Consider the following 22,988-nt stretch of genomic DNA (forward strand, 5'->3'; position numbering starts at 1 on the left):
TGTAGACCAGCCATTGGAGGAAAACTTGTCATACACTTTTTCCCCACTCCTAGGGAGTTACAACTATTTACTACTTAACACTAGAACATTGGTAATAAGGAATCCTCAATTCGATCCCTAGCTCTGCGGGAGAAGTGTGATTTATGATGGTTAGAGCTAGGATAGCCCAAACTTGTTTAGTGACTCTGAAAGGCAGCGTGATGCTGTGAATAAAACTGGAGTTACAGGCCTGCAAAGATGTTGCATAAGCTCTCTGCTAACTTATTAGAAAATGGAAATGGGGGCAAGTGTTAACAGCTCTTCCCTGACAGTCTTCTATATTGGGGTTCATGGACTTAGCCTAGCTTAAGAGTAGTGAATTATATGGGAATTTCAACTACAATTAGAAGAGGTAAGATTTTAACTCCTGGTCTCCTCTTCCCTGCTCGGGGAATTTCCTCTAGGCTAGAGGGATATTTGAGAAGGAGGGAGGAGGTTGTCTCTCTGTCCTTCCCTCCCTGGAAGTGAGTGACAGTATTTGCACCACCTGCTGAATTTGTCATCAAATTCAAAGGGTTTGTCTTGGTGCAAATATTCTCCATTATGGCTAAAATACTATAAAATGCCCTATAGCCAAACACTACCCATGCATACCTGATATTCTAGGAATCTGCACAAGAGGAGCAATGATGTGGACAAATGACGGGTCCCAGAGTGCTTTAGATTTCTTGCAAAAAGTCCTCCCTCCCCCCCCAAAAAAAGAAAGAAAAAAAAAATCCAGTACAGAAAAATGTCTAAAGGACTGATTTCTGAACTCTTATTTTCTCTGTATCAATTCATTTTTCATCAAACCACCATGAAAAAAAATCAAATAGAGCTCAAATATTTTATGTTTTCCATCACAATAAGATTTTTATCAAATAAAAGTTTAAAGCTCTTGGTAAACTGAGCTCTAAAACATATGGTTAAATCAGATGTCTGCACGAGAAGCTGAAATTATCCATTACAATTACCCAAAAAGAATTACTGCTTCTCTGATCTCTCCAGCATTTTGAAGATGGCAAAGTTAGAGACAAGTAGTGCACCCAAAATATTGCATTTGTATTCTTATGATATGGGCTTTATATACATGCAGATTCTACCTCAAGTTCTTCTCTGCCAGAAAAATATTATTTCTGAAAGAGTCTCTGGAATATTTTGTGCAGTACTACTACTCCACCTAATCAAGATAATGTTTCTGTCATATATTTTTATACCCAAGAATTACAGTATCCTATTGGTTATTAAATTACCATATTTCAGAAATATCTATTTGTGCAGAGGTTATGTATTTTACACAACAAAGCAAGACATTGTAAATACCAAATTTTGCTGATAGGCTTCCTTCATTAGTATTTTTAGATTTTATTCCTAACAAAGCAACCATTGTTTACTTGTCCTTTTGCCGACATTCTTATTTCAAAGTATTCGCCATCGGAGAGGCTTACCTACTTTCTAGAAAGTGAACTAGAGAGCTTACTAGTCTCTTTATCAAGGATTCCCACAAATTAGGGAAGGAAAAGACCTATTAGAACATCTAGTCCATATGTATACCAATGCAGGATCATTCCCTAACATGCATTTTAAGACTAGTGTCATTGTCGGTTTTCTTGTCTCCATCTGTCTCTTGGAGGATACAATATCCAGTTCAAACTGCCCCACCTTGACCAAGAAGAAACAGAAAATGAAACAATGCTGACATCAGACGAGTTAGGAAATGTCAGGAAAAAGTGCCCTATGCTATCTCAGTTCACCCCCTTGTGCATATGCATTATGATACAATCTTTAGTTACATGATCACATATTTTTTCCACAAGGCTCCTGCCTCATTCAGTGGACAGGATGGATGGTGCTCACTTAGCAGCTATTAAATATTTTGTTTTATCCTCATTGTTCAGTGTGTGGTCTCATGACTTTACTGCATATTATTCAAACGCCACTCATGGGCCTTTCTAGGGCACTCTTCACTATAGCATTCAAGTGCTTCACAAACATTTTATTTATCTTCAGAACACCCCTCTAAAGTGAGAGGGTGTAATCTCCATTTTACAGAGGGGAACTGAGGGACAGAGAGATTCGGGTCAAAAGTTTCCTCTAATTTTGGGTGCCCAATTTGATACACCTACTCTGAAAAAATTAGATCCTAATTCAGCATTATATAGGATTTTATAAATACATTCAAAGCAGAGCTCCATTGACTTCAGTTGCAGCTGTGAGAACTCAGCAGTTCTGCAAATCAGATCCCATGGTATCAAGCTGGACACCCAGAAAATGAGAAACATAATTAGTAACCACCTGTGTAAAGTTTGGTTTAAGTGGCTAGTATCACACAGAAATTCAGGGAGGAGGGGAAAGGATATTGTCAGTTGCTTTGACTGCCTATGCAACTTCTTCTATCTGTCTCTAACTCAGACGATAACTTTGCCCCTAAGTCAACCTTGACCATGAATTTTTTCCCACCCATTCTTGGCTACAAGTCTACTTTATCTCGAATACTGTCAGAATGAGCACTCTTAGGCCTGGTCTACACTAGGAGGTTATGTCGAATTTAGCAGCGTTAAATCGAATTAACATTGCACCCGTCCACACAACGAAGCTATTTAGTTCGACATAGAGGTCTCTTAAATTCGATTTCTGTACTCTTCCCCAACGAGGGGAGTAGCGCTAAATTCGACATGGCCATGTCGAATTAGGGTAGGTGTGGATGGAAATCGACGCTAATAGCTCCGGGAGCTATCCCACAGTGCACCACTCTGTTGACGCTCTGGACAGCAGTCCGAGCTCGGATGCTCTGATCAGCCACACAGGAAAAGCCCGGGGAAAATTTGAATTCCTTTTCCTGTCTGGGCAGTTTGAATCTCATTTCCTGTTTGGACATCGTGGCGAGCTCATCAGCACTGGCAACGATGCAGAGCTCTCCAGCAGAGGTGACCATGCAATCCCAGAATAGAAAGAGGGCCCCAGCATGGACTGATCGGGAAGTCTTGGATCTGATCGCTGTGTGGGGCGATGAGTCCGTGCTTTCGGAGCTGCGCTCGAAAAGACGGAACGCAAAGATCTACGAGAAGGTCTCAAAAGCCATGACACAGAGAGGATAACACCCGGGATGCAACGCCGTGTGAAAATCAAGGAGCTGAGACAAGGCTACCAGAAGACCAAAGAGGCAAACGGACGATCCGGATCCCAGCCCCAGACATCCCGTTTCTACGAGGCACTGCATTCCATTCTAGGTGCGGCCGCCACCACTACCCCACCACTGACCGTGGACTCTGAGGATGGGATATTGTCGACGGCCGGTTCCTCGGAGATGTTAGCGGACGGGGAAGATGAGGAAGGAGATGAGGAGGACGAGGCAGTCGACAGCGCTTACAACGCTGATTTCCCCGACAGCCAGGATCTCTTCATCACCCTCACAGAGATCCCCTACCAACCGTCCCCAGGCGTTAACCCGGACCCAGAATCAGGGGAAGGATCAGTCGGTAAGTGTTTAAAACATGTAAACGTTTATTTTGAACAGAACAGGAATATTAACAATGGGTTTTTCATGATTACTTTGCCCTAGGTGCTCTACTTTTTAGTCCTTGCCAGTGCAGCTACTGGAAAAGAAGGTCTATATGTCCGGAGATAGAGCTGAAATCCTCATGGGACATCTCCACGAAGCTCTCCTGGAGGTAATTGGAAAGCGTTTGCATGAGGTTCCTGGGGAGAGCGGCCTTATTGGGTCCTCCGTGGCAGGAAACTTTTCCACGCCAGGCTATCATCAAGTACTCTGGGATCACTGCCTTGCAGAGCATGGCGGCATACGGCCCTGGTTTTTGCTGGCTTTCACGCAGCATGCGGTCTTTCTCTGTCCCAGAAATCCTCAGCAGAGTGATGTCGCTCATGGTGATCTGCTTAGAATTAGGAGAATGTTACTGTTGGGACTGCTTACCTGTTCCTTTACAGAACTGTAACCGGCGGTTTACAGCCACGCGGTGGAGGCGGGAGAGGGGCAGCATACAGGGATCTTTCCTGGGGACAGCCGCGAGGGGGTGGGACAGGGGCAGAGTTCATGCTTGCCGGATTGCCGGCAGCAGGAACTGGCCAACGCTAGGAGCATTGCTTTGAACGTGAAAGGAGGGCACTGCTATAATTTAAGTTTTAAGCAGCCAAAAGTCTACGGCTTACCATGTCAGCCTGCTACCCGAATTCCGCTGTCCTGCCCCGCTTGTCTGATCTGCACTGCAAGACCCCAGGCACTGAATGCGAAGGCCGAAAATTCAGCCTTGTCCTGAGTGCGCATGTGATAGGTGCTGTGCATGGTCTTGTTCAGAGAGAAAGACTATGTTCATTGTTCACAAAAAATTATCTTTGTGAGGAATTCACTCCCTTTTTCCCATCCCACAGCTGCGACTGTCTCCCGACCTACCCTGGCATCCCCCTCCCAGAGCCTGGCGCAGATTAGGCGGAGAAAGAAAAGGACACGGGACGACATGTTCTCAGAACATATGGGCTGCTCCCGAGCCGAGGCGGCCCAGCAGACCCAGTGGAGGGAGAACATGTCGCAAATCCATCGATCACACATTGAACGGGAGGAGAGGTGGCATCAGGAAGACCAGCAGGCGACTCAAACGCTGCTTGGACTAATGAGGGAGCAAACGGACACGCTCCGGCGCCTTGTGGATGTTCTGTAGGACCGGAGGCAGGAGGACAGAGCCCCGCTGCAGTCTATCTCTAACCGCCCTCCCCCGCCACAAAGTCCCATACCCCCCTCATCCAAAGTCCCAAGAAGGAGGGGCGGCAGGGGCCGTGAAAACTGTCACTCCACCCCTGCAGACTGCTCAAGTAACAGAAGGCTCTCATTCCCCAAAATTTGATAAGTCCTTTCCTTCCCGCCTCACCCAAGCCCCCGGCCCAGTTTCATCCCCTAACTGTTTAGTTGCTAATAAAAAATACGTTTCTGTTAATTACTGTTTCCATCATGTTCTTTTAGAGGACAGTGTGTTTGAAGGGGGGGAAGGGGGTTGGTAATTGGACAGGACAGTCACCTTTACCAGGGTACAGACAGGGGGGCATGTTCAGCAGCAGGTCACACACACATTGCAGTCACTAGGCACCCTGGTCAGTCTGGTCATGTTCTGTGTGGGCGGGGGCTATGTGAGTTTGTGGCGGGGGAGGGCGGTTAGAGATCTTATGCAGCGGTCCTTATCCTGGATCACAGAGCCACGCAGCAGCGTCCTCCCCCGCCACAAAGTCACATAGCACCCACACACAGAGTCCCGAAAAGGAGGGGTGGCAGACTCCGTTGAAACAACCAGTCCACCACTGCTGACCGCTCTAGGAGCAGGAGCCTGTCATTCCTCGAGTTTATAAGCGTTCTTTCCATCACTACGCCCGCTCCCCACCACAGTCTGCGTCCCAGTTTCAACCCTTTACCGCGAAAACAGTAATAAAGAAAACGGTGTTCATTAACAAAGTTCCATTTTTTTTATTTTTAAACATGTGTTGGAAGGGAGGGGACGGGGTGAACGGGATATGTAGCTGCAGAGGATAGTCAACATAAACTGGGTAAAGAAACAGGGGCAGGTTCAGCTTCTCTTTAAACAAAGTTAATAGTCACAGGTTACCCTGCTCACTCAGGAACCTAGCTTTCAAAGCCTCCCGGATGCACAGCGCGTCCCGCTGGGCTCTTCTAATCACACGGCTGTCTGGCTGGGCGTAATCAGCAGCCAGGCTATTTGCCTCAACCTCCCACCCCGCCATAAAGGTCTCCCCCTTGCTCTCACAGAGATTGTGGAGCACACAGCAAGCTGCAATAACAATGGGGCTATTGGTTTCGCTGAGATCAGAGCGAGTCAGTAAGCTTCTCCATCTCCCCTTGAGACGTCCAAAAGCACACTCCACCACCATTCTGCACTTGCTGAGACGGTAGTTGAAGAGTTCTTTTTCAGTGTCCAGGGCGCCTGTATAGGGCTTCATGAGCCATGGCATTAGCAGGTAGGCTGGGTCCCCGAGGATCACTATAGGCATCTCCATATCCCCAACAGTTATTTTGTGGTCCGGGAAGTAAATACCTTCCTGCAGCCATCTAAACAGACCAGAGTTCCTGAAAACACGATTGTCATGAACCTTGCCCGGCCATCCGACGTTGATGTTTGTAAAACGTCCCCTATGGTCCACCAGTGCTTGCAGCACCATTGAAAAGTAGCCCTTTCGGTTAATGTACTGGCTGGCCTGGTGGTCCGGTCCCAGGATAGGGATGTGAGTTCCATCTATAGCCCCACCGCAGTTTGGGAATCCCATCGCGGCGAAGCCATCTATGGTGACCTGCACGTTTCCAAGGGTCACTACCTTTGACAGCAGTAGCTCAACGATTGCGTTGGCTACTTGCATCACAGCAACCCCCACGGTAGATTTGCCCACGCCAAAGTGGTTCGCGACTGACCGGTAGCTGTCTGGCGTTGCAAGCTTCCAGAGGGCTATGGCCACTCACTTCTGGACAGTCAGGGCTGCTCACATCCGGGTGTCCTTGCGCTTCAGGGCAGGGGACAGCAGCTCACAAAGTTCCAGGAAAGTTCCCTTCCACATCCGAAAATTTCGCAGCCACTGTGATTCATCCCAGACCTGCAGCACTATGCGGTCCCACCAGTCCGTGCTTGTTTCCCGGGCCCAGAATCGCTGTTCCACAGCATCAACATGACCCATTGCTACCATGATGTTCACGGCGCGGGGTCCCGTGCTTTGCGAGAGGTCTGTGCCACTCTCAGACTTCATGTCCCCACCGCGATGCCGTAGCCTCCTCGCCCGATTTCTCAGCATCTGCCTCTGGAAAAGGTGGACGATAAGGTGCGAGGTGTTGACAACGGCCATAACTGCAGCGATGGTCGCAGCGGGCTCCATGCTCGCAGTGCTGTGGCGTCCGCGCTGTCACTCACCAGAAAAGAGCGCGAAATGATTGCCCGCCGGCGCTTTCAGGGAGGGAGGGCGGGAGTGACTGTTGGATGACGAAAGTTACCCAAAACCACCCTCAACACATTTTTTTCCCCAGCAGGCATTGGGGGCTCAACCCAGAATTTCAATGGGCAGCGGGGACTGCGGGAACTGTGGGATAGCTGCCCACAGTGCACCGCTTCCAATGTCGATGCTTGCCCCGTTAGTGTGGACTCACAAAGTCGAATTACTGCCCTTAGTGTGGATACACACATTCGACTTTGTAATATCGATTCCACATATTCGATTTAAGTAAAATCGAACTACTCTCATAGTGTAGACATACCCTTATTTACTATCAGGACTACAACAATTCCCTCAAGCTCTTTACGTTGTTTCTCAAGGTAAGTAGTTCTGGGGTGAGACTGGGGAGGCTATAATGTGGTGGTCAGACAACCATCTTCTATCACATTTACAGGCTGAAATTCAAACACTGTCCTGCTGGTTTTCAAGCCAGTTTGTGGGCTTGCACCATCCTGTTTCCGAGACATCAAAGCCATTTAATTTCATACATGCACACACAACTCAGGTATTGTCTTCTCCTCCCTGCCACTATTTACAGTTGGAAAAAAGCAGAGGTGCTGGATCCAGGACACAGGCTGGAAGGTCGCCCTCAAGCGCACCCTCAAAATGCCTGCTTATTACCCGGTTGGTTGCAGATAGAGCTCGAGTGAGATGAAAGGGCCGGCTGATGGTCTGCCGGCACTTACAGCCCTTGCCCTTCTTTTGGAAGGGTTCTGGTTGAGTTTGGGTCCCGAACCTGCAGGACTGTTGCGGCTTAAACCGCTTCCTCTCAGGCCCCGGCGTGTAAAGGCCCAGAGAGCGCAAGGTAGTCCTAGAGGCTTTTAGGCCATGTAATTTACTGTCTGTCCGTTCTGAGAACAGTGCCAGGCCATGGAATTGGAGGTCCTGGATGGACTGCTGAACCTCCACCGACAGGCCCGACGACTGCAACCAGGATGCATGCCTCATAGAAATAGCAGAAGCCATGATCTGGGCCACAGAATCTGCTGCATCTGAGACCGCTTGGAGGGCTGCCCTGGTCACAGTCCTGCCCTCATTGAGGATAGCCGGGAATTCCTTCCTGGACTCCTCTGGCAGCGAGTACATGAACTTAGCCATGGACTGCCAAATACTAAAATCACAGCAGCCAAGCAAGGCCTGATGGTTGGGCACTCTCAGCTGGAGGCTGGACGTAGAAGATCGAGCCTCTTTGCCTCCTTTTTCTTAGGCGTCAACCCCAATTGGCCTGGTCTATAGTGCTCATTGGCTGCTGACACAACCAGTGAGTGTGGGGCAGGATGGGTATACAGATATTCAAAACCCTTAGCGGTGACGTAGTACTTTCTTTCCAACTGCTTAGAGATGGGGGGCAGGGAGGAGGGTGTCTGCCACAGGGCCTTGATTAGTTTCACCACTCCCTCGTGTACTAGCAATGCCAACCTGGAGGGGCACTTAATACATTGAACAGGGAGTCTGAGGGCTCTGCCAGCTCCTCAGCTTCCAGCCCCAGTTTGATGCCACCCTCTTCAAAAGCTCTTGGTGGGCCCTTGCACCATCCTGGGGGACTGCGTGAGAAGCCCCCGCTATCACCTCATCTGGCGAAGATAAGGAGGCGGCAGGTACAGGTGGGTCTGCCAACTCCACTGCTTCTGCCAAAGGAGCCTCAGCTGAGGTGGTCTGTCCCTGGGGAGCTTGCTCTGACTCCACATTCAAGTCAGGTGGTGGGCAGGAGACTGTCGCCAACTGTCTTTTGGGTGCCCCTGAGACCAACCAATGCCCCTGCGATGGTTGGGGAAATCCCCAGGGGTTCCATAGTTGCCAGGGGGCCAGCCACTGGCCTTGGGGCCAGGCGGCCACTGGTGGCCCAGAGGGGAATGCCAATGTCCCTGTGGGTGACCTTGGCTTGCAGGCAGGTCTTCCTCCTCGGGCTCTATATACTTCCTCCTCACTGTCCAAGCCCAAGGAGGGAGAGACTTGTCTGGGGAACCAGAACGGTACTGAGGCCACCTGTCTACTCTATTCCTGTCGGCTCTCTCTGCAGACCTCCACTGGGACGATGGGTCTCAATGCCACGACTCCGGTGACTGGCGGATCAGCAACAATACCCTGGTGATCAATGCCTCACACTTTGCCACTCCGTAGACCAGGACCGAGAGTGAGAGGATTGATGTCTCGGAGACCGTTGACATGCTCGTGGTGATCCGTACTGGCAATCCAGAGACTGGTGATGGGACTCCAATGACCGAGGAACACTGCCTAGAGTCCAGGGACCGACACCGGGAACTCTGGCAAGTAAGCCAATCCCCATCCAGGGGCTGGTGGCGCTGTTCAGGCGAGCGCTGGCAGGGTGCCCCCTGCAGCGTTGAGTGGTGCCGCACTAATGGAGACCAGGGCAAGTTTACCTCTCGAACGGGGCACTTCACTGGCAGGCGTGGACAGCACCACTAGGTGCAGTGTGCCTCTGCTGCTTCCCAGAGCGACGAGCAGGTCTGGAAGTGGGCTCAACAGCTCAATGGGAGCTGGAGCCTGGCAACTGTCCGGAGGGGAAGAGCCACCCCACGTGGGTCTTTGCTCTCCTCCGGCTCTCTCCCTCCCTTTACGGGATGTATGAGAACACCCTCTCCTGGCCCTTCTTTGCATTTTTAGCCAGTACCGGGGATGAGGATCGGCGCCGGTCAGCAGTTGGTGTCGGCAGCATGCTCCGCACTGAGGCCACGGTGCTTGGAGCAGAAACCGATCTCATCAGCTCCGAGGCTGGTGCGAGGGCCGACTCCATAAAGAGCGCTCGAAGACGAATGTCCTGCTCCTTTTTTGTCTGCGGCCTGAAGCTCTTGCAAATGCGACACTTGTCGCTCATGCGGGTTTCCCCTAAACACTTCAGGCAGCTTCTATGAGGATCACTGAGTGGCATAGATTTTTTGCAGCAGTCACAAGGCTTGAAGCCCGGGGACCAGGGCATACCCCATCCCTAGGCTAAGTCCCGTATGGGACTAACCAACTAATTCTAACTTTACACTAAGGGAGCTATTAACTATACAACTTTAACAACTATATACAACGAATTCGCTACTAGGCACACAGTTGAGATAGGAAAGCTTGCCGAGGCAAGGAGACGTTCCAGCACCGTCACAGGCAGTAAGAAGGAACTGATGGAGGGGGAGCCAGCGGTGCCCCTTATACCAGTGCATACACACGCCACTCCAGAGGGCGCCAGAGCCAGTCCCCTACGGATATACTGAGGGAAAAACTTCCAACACCGGTGCATGTGTCGAGCACACACACCTACAATGGAACCTATAATAGAATGGACATGAGCAAGCACTCGAAGAAGAATTTTGACTTATTCACATATATCCCCCTCTCGCTTTTATTTGGAAACTAATTATGTTTTACCATTCTCAGTCTATTTTCATTTGACAGGAAGAATATCAATTCTTATAGTATATTAAAATATAAATTGCTATTTGATGTGAGAAAAGAAGTATCTTCTTGACACATTTACCTGAAGTTGTTTCCTATTTGAGCATATTAGGTTCCTTCCATCTCATTACAAAATCTAAGCTGTGTCAGCAAATGAGCACAAGACTCTAGCACTGTTTCTCTGGGGTTTGCGAAAGGGCAAAACACATAGATCAGGAAGAACACTCTGCTAATTAAACTGCAGCAGATGACTCAAGAAGAGAAGGGCTTGTCATAAGTAATGTCTATGCCAAGAATGATCAGATTAAATATGCAAAATGTGAAGAAAAAGTGAGCAACAGCACAAAGCTGATAGTCTAGACCTTAACTAGGCTGCAATAGTTCTGACAGTTTCCCTAATTATTCACAATAATGGACATAGGGTTCAAAAGGCAGGAGGAAGAAATACATTTTTCTCCATTATAGGTGCTGAGCACCAAGGCTAAAATCATGCCTGTCTGAACACTGATCAGTTTCTGCAAAGGTTAATAGCAATTAAATGTGGCAAACTAGACTAAATGAGAAACAGGTCATGATACCACCGTACTTGCAAAGAGCACAATACTTTGTAGAAAACTATTTCTGAAATATTTCTTAAAGTAGCAACAGCATCTAAAAACTGAAACACAGTAAAAAAACCTGTTCAAATTAAAACATACATATAGTTTTAATATATAGTTTAAGTATAGTTTTCTTCATAAACCAGTTCACTAACCCCCATTTTTCTTTTTTATACGAGAGTATTTGAGCTAACCAAATAAAACAAAAAAATAAAGATTCCTAACATCCCTTAAAAGATATGTTTGACCCTAAAAACTCCTCAATGCCAACAGTAACAGTAGCTTCTGACAGGCCTGACAAACTCAATAGATCCAACACATTGCTTTCGTAGTATTTATCCAACGAGGATCAAGTGAGGTATCTAATAAAAGTTTATGTCATACTGAGTCTCGTAATAGTTGCGAGATGGATGGATGAATATTTAAAAGGTTTCAGAGTAGCAGCCGTGTTAGTCTGTAGCCGCAAAAAGAACAGGAGTACTTGTGGCACCTTAGAGACTAACAAATGTATTTGAACATAAGCTCACGAAAGCTTATGCTCACATAAATTTGTTAGTCTCTAAAGTGCCACTAGTACTCCTGTTCTTTAAAAGGTTGTGTATGTACTGAAAAGATCTTTTAAAATCTGTGTCCCGGGCAAGGTGAACAAACAGTTACACTAGACAAAGGGATGTAGATTCACCTATCTGCCTTGGTTCATATGTAGATTAAAGCATTGTAAGCCAACATAATGGAAGCACTGTTTTGCATATAGTCAACAGGAGGATGTGAAGGCAACTTGGAGCCAGCACACCAGGAGAAGCAAAAAGACGGTTATCCATTCACTAAGGAAATGAAGAGTGGAAGGTAGGTATTCATGAACTCTTGGATCCTGGGTGAGTGAAAACCAGCTAGCTCTACAAAAGACTGAATCCTTGGGGGAAAATCTACTTAACTACATAGAAAAACTAACTGTTGATAAACACAAATCCAGGTTTGCGTTCTATGTTTTTGTTTTATATGCAACAATTTTTGTTTCCATTATCCTTATTTACCATTATCTTAAATTTTAGCCTTTGATAATAAGCATATGATAATATAGAAGGGCACTTTCCGTAGGCTTACCATATTTCAGATTCCCAAAAACAGAACACTGCGGGGGGGGAGAGGAGGGGGAGGGCGTAGAGCTGGGGATGCTAGAAGGGGTGCAGTGTTACTCCCTGGCATGGGTGGCTGGCAAAAGCCCAGGATGCAGCAACAGCTGTCATTCAGCACCTCTTTGTGGGACACTCTTCTCAGGGCTGGGAATTGGGGCCTGGGTGGGCGGGATCTGGCAGCTATGGCTTGCAGGGGAATAGATCAACCAGCTGCGGATGCAGGGGAGGGACCAATCAGCTGCAGCTTGTCTGCTCGGCAAACCTGCAGAAATTTCCTGTTATTGAAAAATCCGTCCGTACAGAGAAAGGAAGCTCAAAAAAGAAGCTATGTCCAGGAAAACCCGGACGTATGGTGACCCTACTTTCAGAAGCACTCAGGATGGGGCTCACCTACTGTTAACTTACAAGACAAAGTAAGGGGTAGCAGAGCCTTGAGGAGATTGTTTGGGTGGTGTTGGCGAGCCAATACTCAGTTAAGCACAAGCAAATCTTCCTCTCACTGAAGGCAGGAGGGTAACAAGGTGGCTTTCAGTCCAGGGCACCCTGAGAAACAGCGATGACCCATAACTCTTGATGGGGGGGGGAGAGAGCGGCACAATTTAAAGGGGAGGGACACATGATCGCCCCATGTGTCACCTCTGGCCCTTTTCCCACTACCCCTGCGCCCGCCACACCCTTCCTAGCCGGCACCACCTTTCCCTCACTCCCCACAGTTGCAGGAAAGGAAGGGACAGAACTCAGAGGTCTTCCCCACACCCCCTCTGGGGGAGCTGTGCTGCCATCCCTGTCTCTCTTCCCTGCTCCAGGCACCTCCTGGTGGGACTCAGCAGGGGCGCTAGGTGCTGGTGCCTTTCCCAGACACATCCACCTCAGCTATGCTCAGCCCGACTCCCACCCTGGAAGAAAGCGGTGGCGCGGGGGAGGGATGTGATTCCGTCCCCCCGCACCCCCCGACCTCTGCAGACAAAGCGTCACACTATGAAGCCCTGGAAAATATATTAGCAAACAATACCATTTTTACTTTACCCTGTTTTAGATGACAGACAAGAGTCTCTGCCACTTCAAACTTTTGGTGGTTGTAAAAGGCCAAAATGGAAATTGTTTCAATGTTTAATATTTATTTTCATTCTGTTTAAATATTTCTTTGATTCTGTATCTCTTGCAAATCTGTCTTCATAAATTTACACTTTGCATTAAACTATATGCCAAACACTTAATTCAGAAACACTGGTAACACAATCCTCCAGCTTTTTTGTCTTGTCTTCGGTGTCAATTAAGTTTTCATATACTGGTGAGAGAATTAAAAACATCTGTGTTCTACAAGCAAGGCTGTGTATGTAATGTTAAGGAACAGGAATATGGTTATATATTGAAATAGCAATATGACTTGAAATAAGTTAACTTTTTTCTTTTTAAATATTAAAGCAATCAGAGGCTATGACTCCAAAACCAAAATAAACTGGTATTAGAATTCAAAAGAGATTTCTATTACTTGAATTTTCATCATTTTGTGTGCACATTTTTCACCTTAAATAGTGCTCATCAGGTATTTTTCAATAAAATTTCAGTTCTGATATGCTTAAGCGCATCAGAATTTTTAAATGCTCATTCGAGCCAAGCAATTGTTAGCTCCTGGATGCTGATTAATAAATGAAGAAAATAAAAAAAAAAAAGTAAGCTAACTTACATTGCTATCCTCAGGGTCTTCCAGACCATCAGGCCGACTAAGGTTGCGAGCAGGCTGACTGCAGACTACGTTGTCTTCCAGTTCCCAAGAGGAAGTCCTTACAGGCAGCCTTTGGAGCTCCTCAGGATAAAAAGCACCATCTGCTCCATCTGAAATAAAAATTAGAACAGGCCTCTTATTTTGTATAAAAAGTTCTGTTCAATACAATTAGTACACTTTTTGTCATATCAAAATAATAATGAAATCAAAATTTCAAATGTTTTCAGTTTAGATTTCATAAAACTAGGAGTTCTCAACGAAAGCCCAAAATCTGGTAAATGGAATGCACAACTAGAACAAACTTGGTGCGAGTACACCATTGTTCTTGTGTCCTCTTGAAAGTTTTCCTTTTAGTGACCAGAGTCGACAGACTTATTAATTAATCCAACCATTTACGACAAACATATTATATGCCAGGATATCAACAGTCCGGTCCTACCACTACATAAATAAAATGGCACCATTATTTTTAAATTGCGAGACAAAAGAAAGCGGAGGAAAATAAAACTTTACAAACCTCTTGTTTCCTGGATTGCGTAAGGGTTTCCAAACTGCAGTACTGGTAGTCTACTTGGCACTGCAGGAACCAGTCCACCCTCCTCTGAGTATGGACTGAGAAAATGTAAATCTTGCTGAGAAATCTGTCCCTTAGTTATCCTTTCAGCTTGATTTTCTGGACTCCTGCCAAGTTCCTAATTAACAAAAAGTTTCCATGTGTTAATTACATTTTTAGTCAAATTATCAAATGTTTTAAATTATGATTAAATACATAGTTTAATTAAAAGCTTCAATTTTTAAAAAAATATTCCAATATTTATCTGCCAATTTTCAGATCCACCTTTCATGACTTGACTGAGCTGACTAAGTAACTCCAGGTTTTTGTTACATTATTAAATATATTGATAACTTATTTGTAAGAAATTTTATTTCGAAGTTCTATCATCAATAGATGCAAACTCAATAAAAAAAGCCAAATCACCAATATTGTTCATACAAATATCTACTTTTGCAAAGCAAATTAAAAAAATCTGTTGCAAAATACATCGAGGCTCTGCTACTTTCACCTGATCTCTCCTTACAACTGAGATGATGTGCATATTGTGAACAATTCACAAATAAAATTCCTGTTTTATCTAAAAAACACTATAATTTAGTAACACACCGATTATGCAGAAATCAGGTACAGGCTTGATGCAATACTCTAAAAATATTTCTCTTTTAATAGATGCATAAAAACTTACTAGATATATTGGGCTGGATCATCTACTGGTATATATTGAGGTAGCTCTGTTGACTTAATTGGAGCTATCCCAATTTATACCAGCAGAGGTTCTGGCCCACTGGGTTAAGTTTCTTGCTTTCAGTAAGAGAAGAATTTTAAGATGGATTGGCCTTTATTCCACCCATTTCAAACTCAAGAAGAAACAAAACAACGTCACTGGAGAAAAAGTCAGAAGCTGTCCTAACTTTTTCTGTCCTACAATTTGTAGGCTGTTTGTTTATCAACCCCAAGGAGCAATCAAAAGAAGTTCAAAGCAGGGTCTACTTTCTAAAAGTCTGAGACACTTTCTGAAAGTGGAAATGTCCCATATGCTTATCTTTTTTTCTACAATATGGAAACATTTTTGCTAAAAACATGATGGCATTTAATACTTTAATTCAGCATCACCTAAGATTAAAATAGAATGTACATCAAAGTGCTTGTAAAAGGTGCTATAAAATAGTCTTAGCCATAAGCTGGACTGCTAGGGTAGAGACTGATTAAAAAAAATCAAAGGCTATATAACTATGTAAATAAAACAGAAACTAAGTAATTTTATAGGTTTGAAGAGACTACAAATGAACATTTTTAGCATGCTATGTTTAGTGACATTTATAAACAAACACTGATAATGGAGTATAAATTTAAAAGCTGTTTACTGTACTATGCTTAACCTTTTAAATCATGGTTTCAGTCTAGCAGAGCACTTTGATTCTTCCTTGGAATTGTTCTAGCAAATTTATAGATATTTACATTACAAGCTTTTATAAGCTTCATACAATATTTTTACAGTTGCACTCCTCCTTATGTGTGTTGTTTAAAATGATTCCCTCCAGCTAAAAATGATTCCCTCCAGATAAATAGTTCTATCAAAATCCTGATGCTCACGTAGCTTTTCTGTGAATTAGAGAAATATGGTACAGACATATTTAAAAAAAGAAAACCATCAATGTATTTGGCTATTCCTTTGTATGAAAAACAGCAACAACAGCATTTTTGGGTTTCTTTTGAGAAAAAAATAAGTTAAATATTCTCATTTTCCAACTAGTTTACTCTATACTGAAATTACTTGAAGTCACTATTTATTAAATAAAACCGCTGTGCTGAATGCTGCTCATGTATATCCTCTCTTCCATCTTGGTTCGTTCATGTAGCATGGAATGAATGTACTTACATATTTTTAACTAACGTTACTCTCTCCATTAGCAATGCCTTGCAAAAATTATCATACTGTGATTAAGACATTGTATTGGGAAGTCGAATAAGAACACCTATTAATAATCACCCTACAAAACACTGAAGATACTTTCAGCATTAGAACATCATCTTTAATATTTCAGCATGGATTTCTTTAGTTTTAATCATACACATACTGAACTCGATGAGAAAGCCAGCTTTTGAAAGAGTGGCAGTTCCTTTTCAAACACTTATTTAAAAATCTGGAATGGCATTAGAAGGTATACAAATGTCCTTTTAGATAATGATCTCTTCAGAGTTGTAGTTTATCAAAGTCACACTGTAACATCTGTCAATCTGTTCTCTTACTGGCTGCTTGTGGGAATAATCAACAATGGTAGTGAATGCCTGTGTCTGGTTATAACAGAAACAATCCTTATGAAACAACAGTGGGAATAACAATTTATCAAACTATATATGAATATGCACTGTTCTTCTTAGATGTCAGATTAGAATTTGACACACCCACTTATCCCAATTTCTAAGGAAAAAAGAAAAAATTCTGTTCTAAGTATATGGATGACCGTTAATGCTAATCAAACAGCCAGTATATAAAAAGATTCTGCCTTACAAATTTCACTATATTAAATGCAGCATATGATTAAATGTTCTGGAATTCTATTATAGCACAAAAAAATTATTTCTAAACATAGTATTTCCAAATATCAAGTCAGACGTTTTGATGTTTCACTATTTTTTGTTTTGGTTTGGGGTTCTTATTTTTTGATAAATATGGAAGTTATTTATAGAAATCTCACCATTAAATTATTTTTTATTACTTAAAAATCAGTTAATTCATTTTTACTGCATTTTAAAATTTACCTTTACATGTTTTATGAGTGGTCTTCTTTATATACTGTTCCCCACTGTATCTCTTTAAAACAAATTAACCAAGGCTGGCTAGAGTAGTCAGGAGGGAGTTAAACTAATAACAAAAGGGGAGACAGTAAAAAGAGGAAAGATATGCACTCTCAGCTCAAAACTGAGATGTTGAGAACAAAACCAAGAAATCAAAGGATATGAAGAGAAGAAATTCTTGAATTGCCTAAACACCAATACTAGGAACCTGGGTAACAAACAAGAGGAACTGGAAATGTTCATTTATGAACAGAAATTTGATCTAGTTGGTATTACTGAAACCTAGTGGGATGATTCGCATGATGGAACGTTAAAAAGATAATAACCATTGATTTTAGGAAGGATCAAGTGGGCAAAAGGGGAGAGGGAGTGGCATTCTATGTCAAGAGGCATTACCTGTTTCCAAGTCATTGATAACTAGGACTAAAATCATCTTACATGCTTTGGCTCAATGTCCTAACAGTTAAAGCAAAAGACAGGGTAGTAGTTGGTGTCTGCTACAGCCCACCAAATCACAGTAGGGAACAGGATGACCACCTCTTTATGCATCTATGTATAAGAAAAAAACTGTGGTCATGGGAGGACTTCAATTTGAATGACATATGCTGGAAGTATCATGCTGCCAGTACTAAAAAAATCCTTGGAATTTCTAAACATTATAGATGACAATTTCCTAACTCAAAAAGTGTTGCAATTTGTCCTAACAGATAAAGAGGAACTGATCACGGAACTAAAAATTAGGGCTGTCAAACGATTAAAAAAATTAATTGCGATTAATCACAAGATTAAAAAATAGTTGTGATTAATCACAGTTTTAATCGCACTGTTAACCAATACTATATATTTAAATAATAGAATATAATTTATTTTGGATGTTTTTTACATTTTCAAATATATTGATTTCAATTACAATACAGAATACAAAATGTACAGTGCTCACTTTATATTATTATTTTTTATTACAAATATTTGCACTGCAAAAAAAGGTAAATAGTATTTTTCAATTCACCTCAGGCAAATATGATAGTGCACTCTCTATCAAAGTTCAACTTACAAATATAGATTTTTTTCTTTTTAATGTAACTGTACTCAAAAATAAAACAATGTAAAACTTTAGCGCAGTGGTGGGCAACCCGCGGCCCGCATGCAGCCCGTCAGGGTAATCCACTGGCGGGCCACAAGACAGTTTGTTTACATTGACTGTCTGCAGGCACGGCCGCCTGCAGTTCTCAGTGGCCGTGGTTCACCGTTCCCGGCCAATGGTAGCTGTGGGAAGCGGCACGGGCCGCACGGATGTGCTGGCTGCCGCTTCCCACAGCTCCCATTGGCTGGGAACGGCAAACCGCGGGTGGCCATTCCAGTGTAAACCAACTGTCTCGCGGCCTGCCAGTGGATTACACTGACAGGCCGCGTGCAGCCCATGGGCTGCTCACCACTGCTTTAGAGCCTACAAGTCCACTCAGTCTTACTTCTTGTTCAGTCAATCACTACACTTACAGGAGATAATGCTGCCCGCTTCTTATTTACAGACTACTGGACAGGATCACGAGCGATTAGTGCAGGGGCGAGGAGGGGAGACCGCTAGAGTCACCCGGGGGGGGGGGGGGGGGGAATTCGGGTGGCAAAGGCCAGGTCTACACTACCGCGGTAGTTCGACGGCTGGCAATCAAAGTTCCGGGTTCGATTTATCGCGTCTGGTCTGGACGCGATAAATCGATCCCGGAAGTGCTCGCCGTCGACTGCGGTACTCCAGCTCGGCGAGAGGAGTACCGCGGAGTCGACGGGGAGCCTGCCTGCCGCATGTGGACCGCGTCTGAACTGCGGTAAGTTCGAACTAAGGTATGTCGACTTCAGCTACGTTATTCACGTAGCTGAAGTTGCGTACCTTAGTTCGAATTTGGGGGTTAGTGTAGACCAGGCCAAAGGCTCCAAAGTGCCCTTTCCCTGCTTCACGTCCTCACAGCTACTGGCAATTGCCCTTCCCCCTTCCCTCATGTAAAACAAATAAATAGATTAACCCTGAAGGAGTGAGCACAAGCCTGGCTCCGAGGAGTCAGGAGGCATTTCAATAATGTGCACCTCTGGTCTGGATAATACAGAGTCTCTTGTCCCTGGATGCCTCCTGCTTGCTACCGCAGCAAGTGCGTGCCTGCCTCCCTCCCTACCTGGCAGCTGAGTCCCATCTCCAGAGGTGTGCAATTAATGCTCATTTTAAAAAAAAAGCGTTCATTTGTTTTGCACTAAACACATGTGATTGACAGCCCTACTAAAAATTAATGGAAGCTTAGGTACAAGTTATCATGACTTGATCACATTTATAATTTGAAAACAGAATAAATTCCAGACTAGTGTATATACTTGGTGCTTTAATAGGGCCACTTTCACAAAGCTAAAAACAACTGTTAGCTAAAAACCACAGCTCGGAAGAAGAATTTAATCAGAAAAACCTGAATGATAATTGGGAGTCGTTTAAGAACACCCTACTACATCCCCAAAAAGCTATAATCCCACAACTGAGGAAGAACACTGTGCCGGTGGGAAAAAAAACAAACAATCTGGTTTAGAGAGGAAGTGAAGGCAGTTATAATTAATTTTATATATATATATATATATATATATATATATATATATATATATATATATATATATATGTGACAGACCCAGACCAGTGGGGTACAGGAGTCTGGTAGAGGGCAAATATACTGGTCACTGGATGAGTAGCTTTCTGTTCCCTGAGTGACCAGAGCAGGGGCTGCACTAGAGTAATCAGGAACCTGCTAGAACCAGTTCAGGCAGGCTAATTAGGACACCTGGAGCCAATTAAGAAGAAGCTGCTAGAATCAATTAAGGTAGGCTAATCAGGGCACCTGGGTTTTTAAAAAGGAGCTCACTTCAGTTTGTGGTGGGAGTGTGAGGAGCTGGGAGTAAGAGGCGCAAGGAGCTGAGAGTGAGAGGGTGTGCTGCTGGAGGACTGAGGAGCACAAGCGTTATCAGACACCAGGAGGAAGGTCCTGTGGTGAGAATGAAGAAGGTGTTTGGAGGAGGCCATGGGGAAGTAGCCCAGGGAGTTGTAGCTGTCATGCAGCTGTTACAGGCGGGACTATAGACAGCTGCAGTCCACAGGGCCCTGGGCTGGAACCCGGAGTAGAGGGCGGGCCCGGGTTCCCCCCAAACCTCCCAATTGACCTGGGCTGTTCCCCAACCCACATGGTGAATCTCTGAGGCAAGAAAATCCGCCAATAAGCGTAGGACCCACCAAGATAGAGGAACTTTGTCACAATATATAGATAGATAGATAGATAGATAGATAGATAGATAGATAGATACATAGAGCTAGCGACTGGAAGAAAGGGGAAGCTGATAGTAATGAATACAAATCAGAAGATATTGTAGAAAACTGATTAAGGGAAGCAAAGGGACATAAAGAGAAATCTATGGCTAGAAGAGTTAAGGACAATAGGGAGTTTTTAACTATATAAAGAACAAAAAGAATTCTGACACTAGTATTGGTCCATTACTAGATAGAAACAGTAGAATCATCAATAATAATGCAGCAAAGGCAAAAAAAGTTCAATAAAAATGTCTGTTCAGTATTTGGGGGGGAAATAGATGATATAGTCTCATCACATTGTGATAACACTCTTTCATACCAATAGTATCTCTAGAAGATGTTAGGCAGATGCTACTAGAGTCAGACATTTTTAAATCAGCAGGTCCAGATAGCTTGCATCCAAGAGTTTTGAAAAGAGATTGGCTGAGGAACTCACTGGACCATTAATGTTCATTTTCAACAAGTCTTGGAGCACTGAGGAAGTTCCAGAAGTTTGGAAGAAAGATAGTTGTGCCAAACAAGATGACTCGGGTAATTATGGGCCTATCAGCCTACCATCAATCCCAGACAAGATAACAAAGCAGCTGATTTGGGACTCAATTAATGAAGTATTAAAGGAGGATAATGTAATTAATGCAAATCAAAATGGTTTATGGAAAAAACATCTTGTCAAACTAACTTGATTTTTTTTGATGAGATGGTCATTACAGGTGATGGTGTTGATGCATCAGAGAATCATAGAATATCAGGGTTGGAAGGGACCTCAGGAGGTCATCTAGTCCAACCCCCTGCTCAAAGCAGGAGCTATCCCCAAATCCCTAAATGGCCCCCTCAAGAATTGAACTCACAACCCTGGGTTTAGCAGGCCAATGCTCAAACCACTGAGCTATCCCTCCCCCCTCAGACTTCTGTAAGGCATTTGACTTGGTAGTGCACAACATTTTGACTAAAAAACTACAATATAAAATTAACGTGGCACTCATTAAATGTATTAAAAACTGGCTAAGTGATAGATCTCAAAATATAACTGTAAATAGGGAATCAAGTAAGTGTGTTTCCAGAGGGGAGCCGCAGGAATCCGTTCTTGACCCTATGCTAGTCAACATTTTGAAAATAAAACTCATTACTGATAAAGTTTGCAGATGACAAAAATTAGGGAAGTGGTAAATAATGAAGAGGACATGTCACTCATTCAGAGCAATCTGGATTACCTGGTAAACTGGATACACGCAAACAACATGTGTTTTAATAAGGCTAAATGTACACATCTAAGAACAAAAGAATGTAGGCCATATTTACAGAATGGGGGACTCTATCCTCAGAAGCAGTGGTTCTGAAAAAGATTTAGGGGTCGTGGCAGATGATCAGCGGACCATGAGCTCCCAATATGACACTGTGGCCAGAAGAGCTAATACAATCCTGGCATGCATAACCAGGGGAATCTTGAGTAAAAGTAGAGAGGTTATTTTACCTCTATATTTGGCACTGGTACAACCATTGGTGGAATACTATGTCCTGTTCTGGTGCCCACAATTCAATGATTGTTGATAAATTGGAGAGGGTTTAGAGAAGAGCTGTGAGAATGATTAAAGGATTAGAAAAAGTGCCTTACAGAAAGAGATTCAAGCAGCTCAATCTACTTAGTTTAACAAAGAGAAGATTATGCGGTGATTTGATTCCAGTCTATAATTATCTACATGGGGAAAAAATATTTAACAGTCGTCTCTGCAATCTAGTGGAGAAAGGTATAAAATGATCCAAAGGCTGGAAGTTGAAGTTAGACAAATTCAGACTGGAAATAAGGGAAATTTTTTTTTTTGACAGTGATGGTAATTAACCATTGAAATAATTTTCCAAAGGTATTAGTTGATACTTCATTACTGACATTTTTTAAATCAAGACTGAATTTTTTTCTAAAAGATACACTCTAGGAATTATTTGGGGGGAAGTAGAATGGTCTGTGTTATTACAGGAGGTCAGACTGGAGGATCAGAATGGTCCCTTCTGACCCTGGAATCTATGAAGCACCAGAGCCCACTAAACATAACATCTGATGGTTACAGTACCTTCTCACTGGTGAAGACCTCCAAATGTGATATCAGCTCTTTTATTGTTCTCTCCTTTTCTGCCAGCTGAACCTACATGAAAAAAAGTTTGCTTCACTTAGATTACGGAATGTATATCATTTCCCCATGTATTATGCTGTAAACACACAAAACACTCAGCAACTTAAAATCACATTTCTGTCTGAAAATATTTTACCTACTATAATTACATGCAACATCCTTTACAATTGAATGAAGTTAGCAAAAAATATTTCTCTATTTTCTTCAGTTTGTTTACTGTGTGCATTTTTCAGCACTTTGTGTTTATTCAATGTCATTTAGCCTGGTAGCAGTGGGACATTAGAAGGACTCTTCTTCAGATACAT

The 22,988-nt window shown here is 43.8% G+C and overlaps 1 protein-coding gene across 2 annotated transcripts in view; it reads right to left on the bottom strand.

The window, feature by feature from the left end:
* Window positions 1-22,988, bottom strand: part of TAX1BP1 (Tax1 binding protein 1) — a 125,581-nt gene that overhangs the window by 17,145 nt on the left and 85,448 nt on the right. Inside the window, exons 14-17 of one of the 2 annotated variants that reach the window (XM_065397970.1) lie at window positions 22,624-22,695; window positions 14,389-14,563; window positions 13,833-13,981; window positions 3,535-3,908 (exon numbers count right to left, since the gene is read on the bottom strand). In XM_065397970.1, the coding sequence (XP_065254042.1) occupies window positions 3,612-3,908; window positions 13,833-13,981; window positions 14,389-14,563; window positions 22,624-22,695 (693 nt within the window). In that variant the 3' untranslated portion in view covers window positions 3,535-3,611. Of the gene's footprint in view, window positions 1-3,534; window positions 3,909-13,832; window positions 13,982-14,388; window positions 14,564-22,623; window positions 22,696-22,988 lie in introns of those variants that run through there. The other variant, XM_065397972.1, reaches the window with a different exon arrangement.

Source organism: Emys orbicularis, chromosome 2 (genome assembly GCF_028017835.1).
Source record: "Emys orbicularis isolate rEmyOrb1 chromosome 2, rEmyOrb1.hap1, whole genome shotgun sequence".
NCBI classification, from domain to species: domain Eukaryota; kingdom Metazoa; phylum Chordata; order Testudines; family Emydidae; genus Emys; species Emys orbicularis.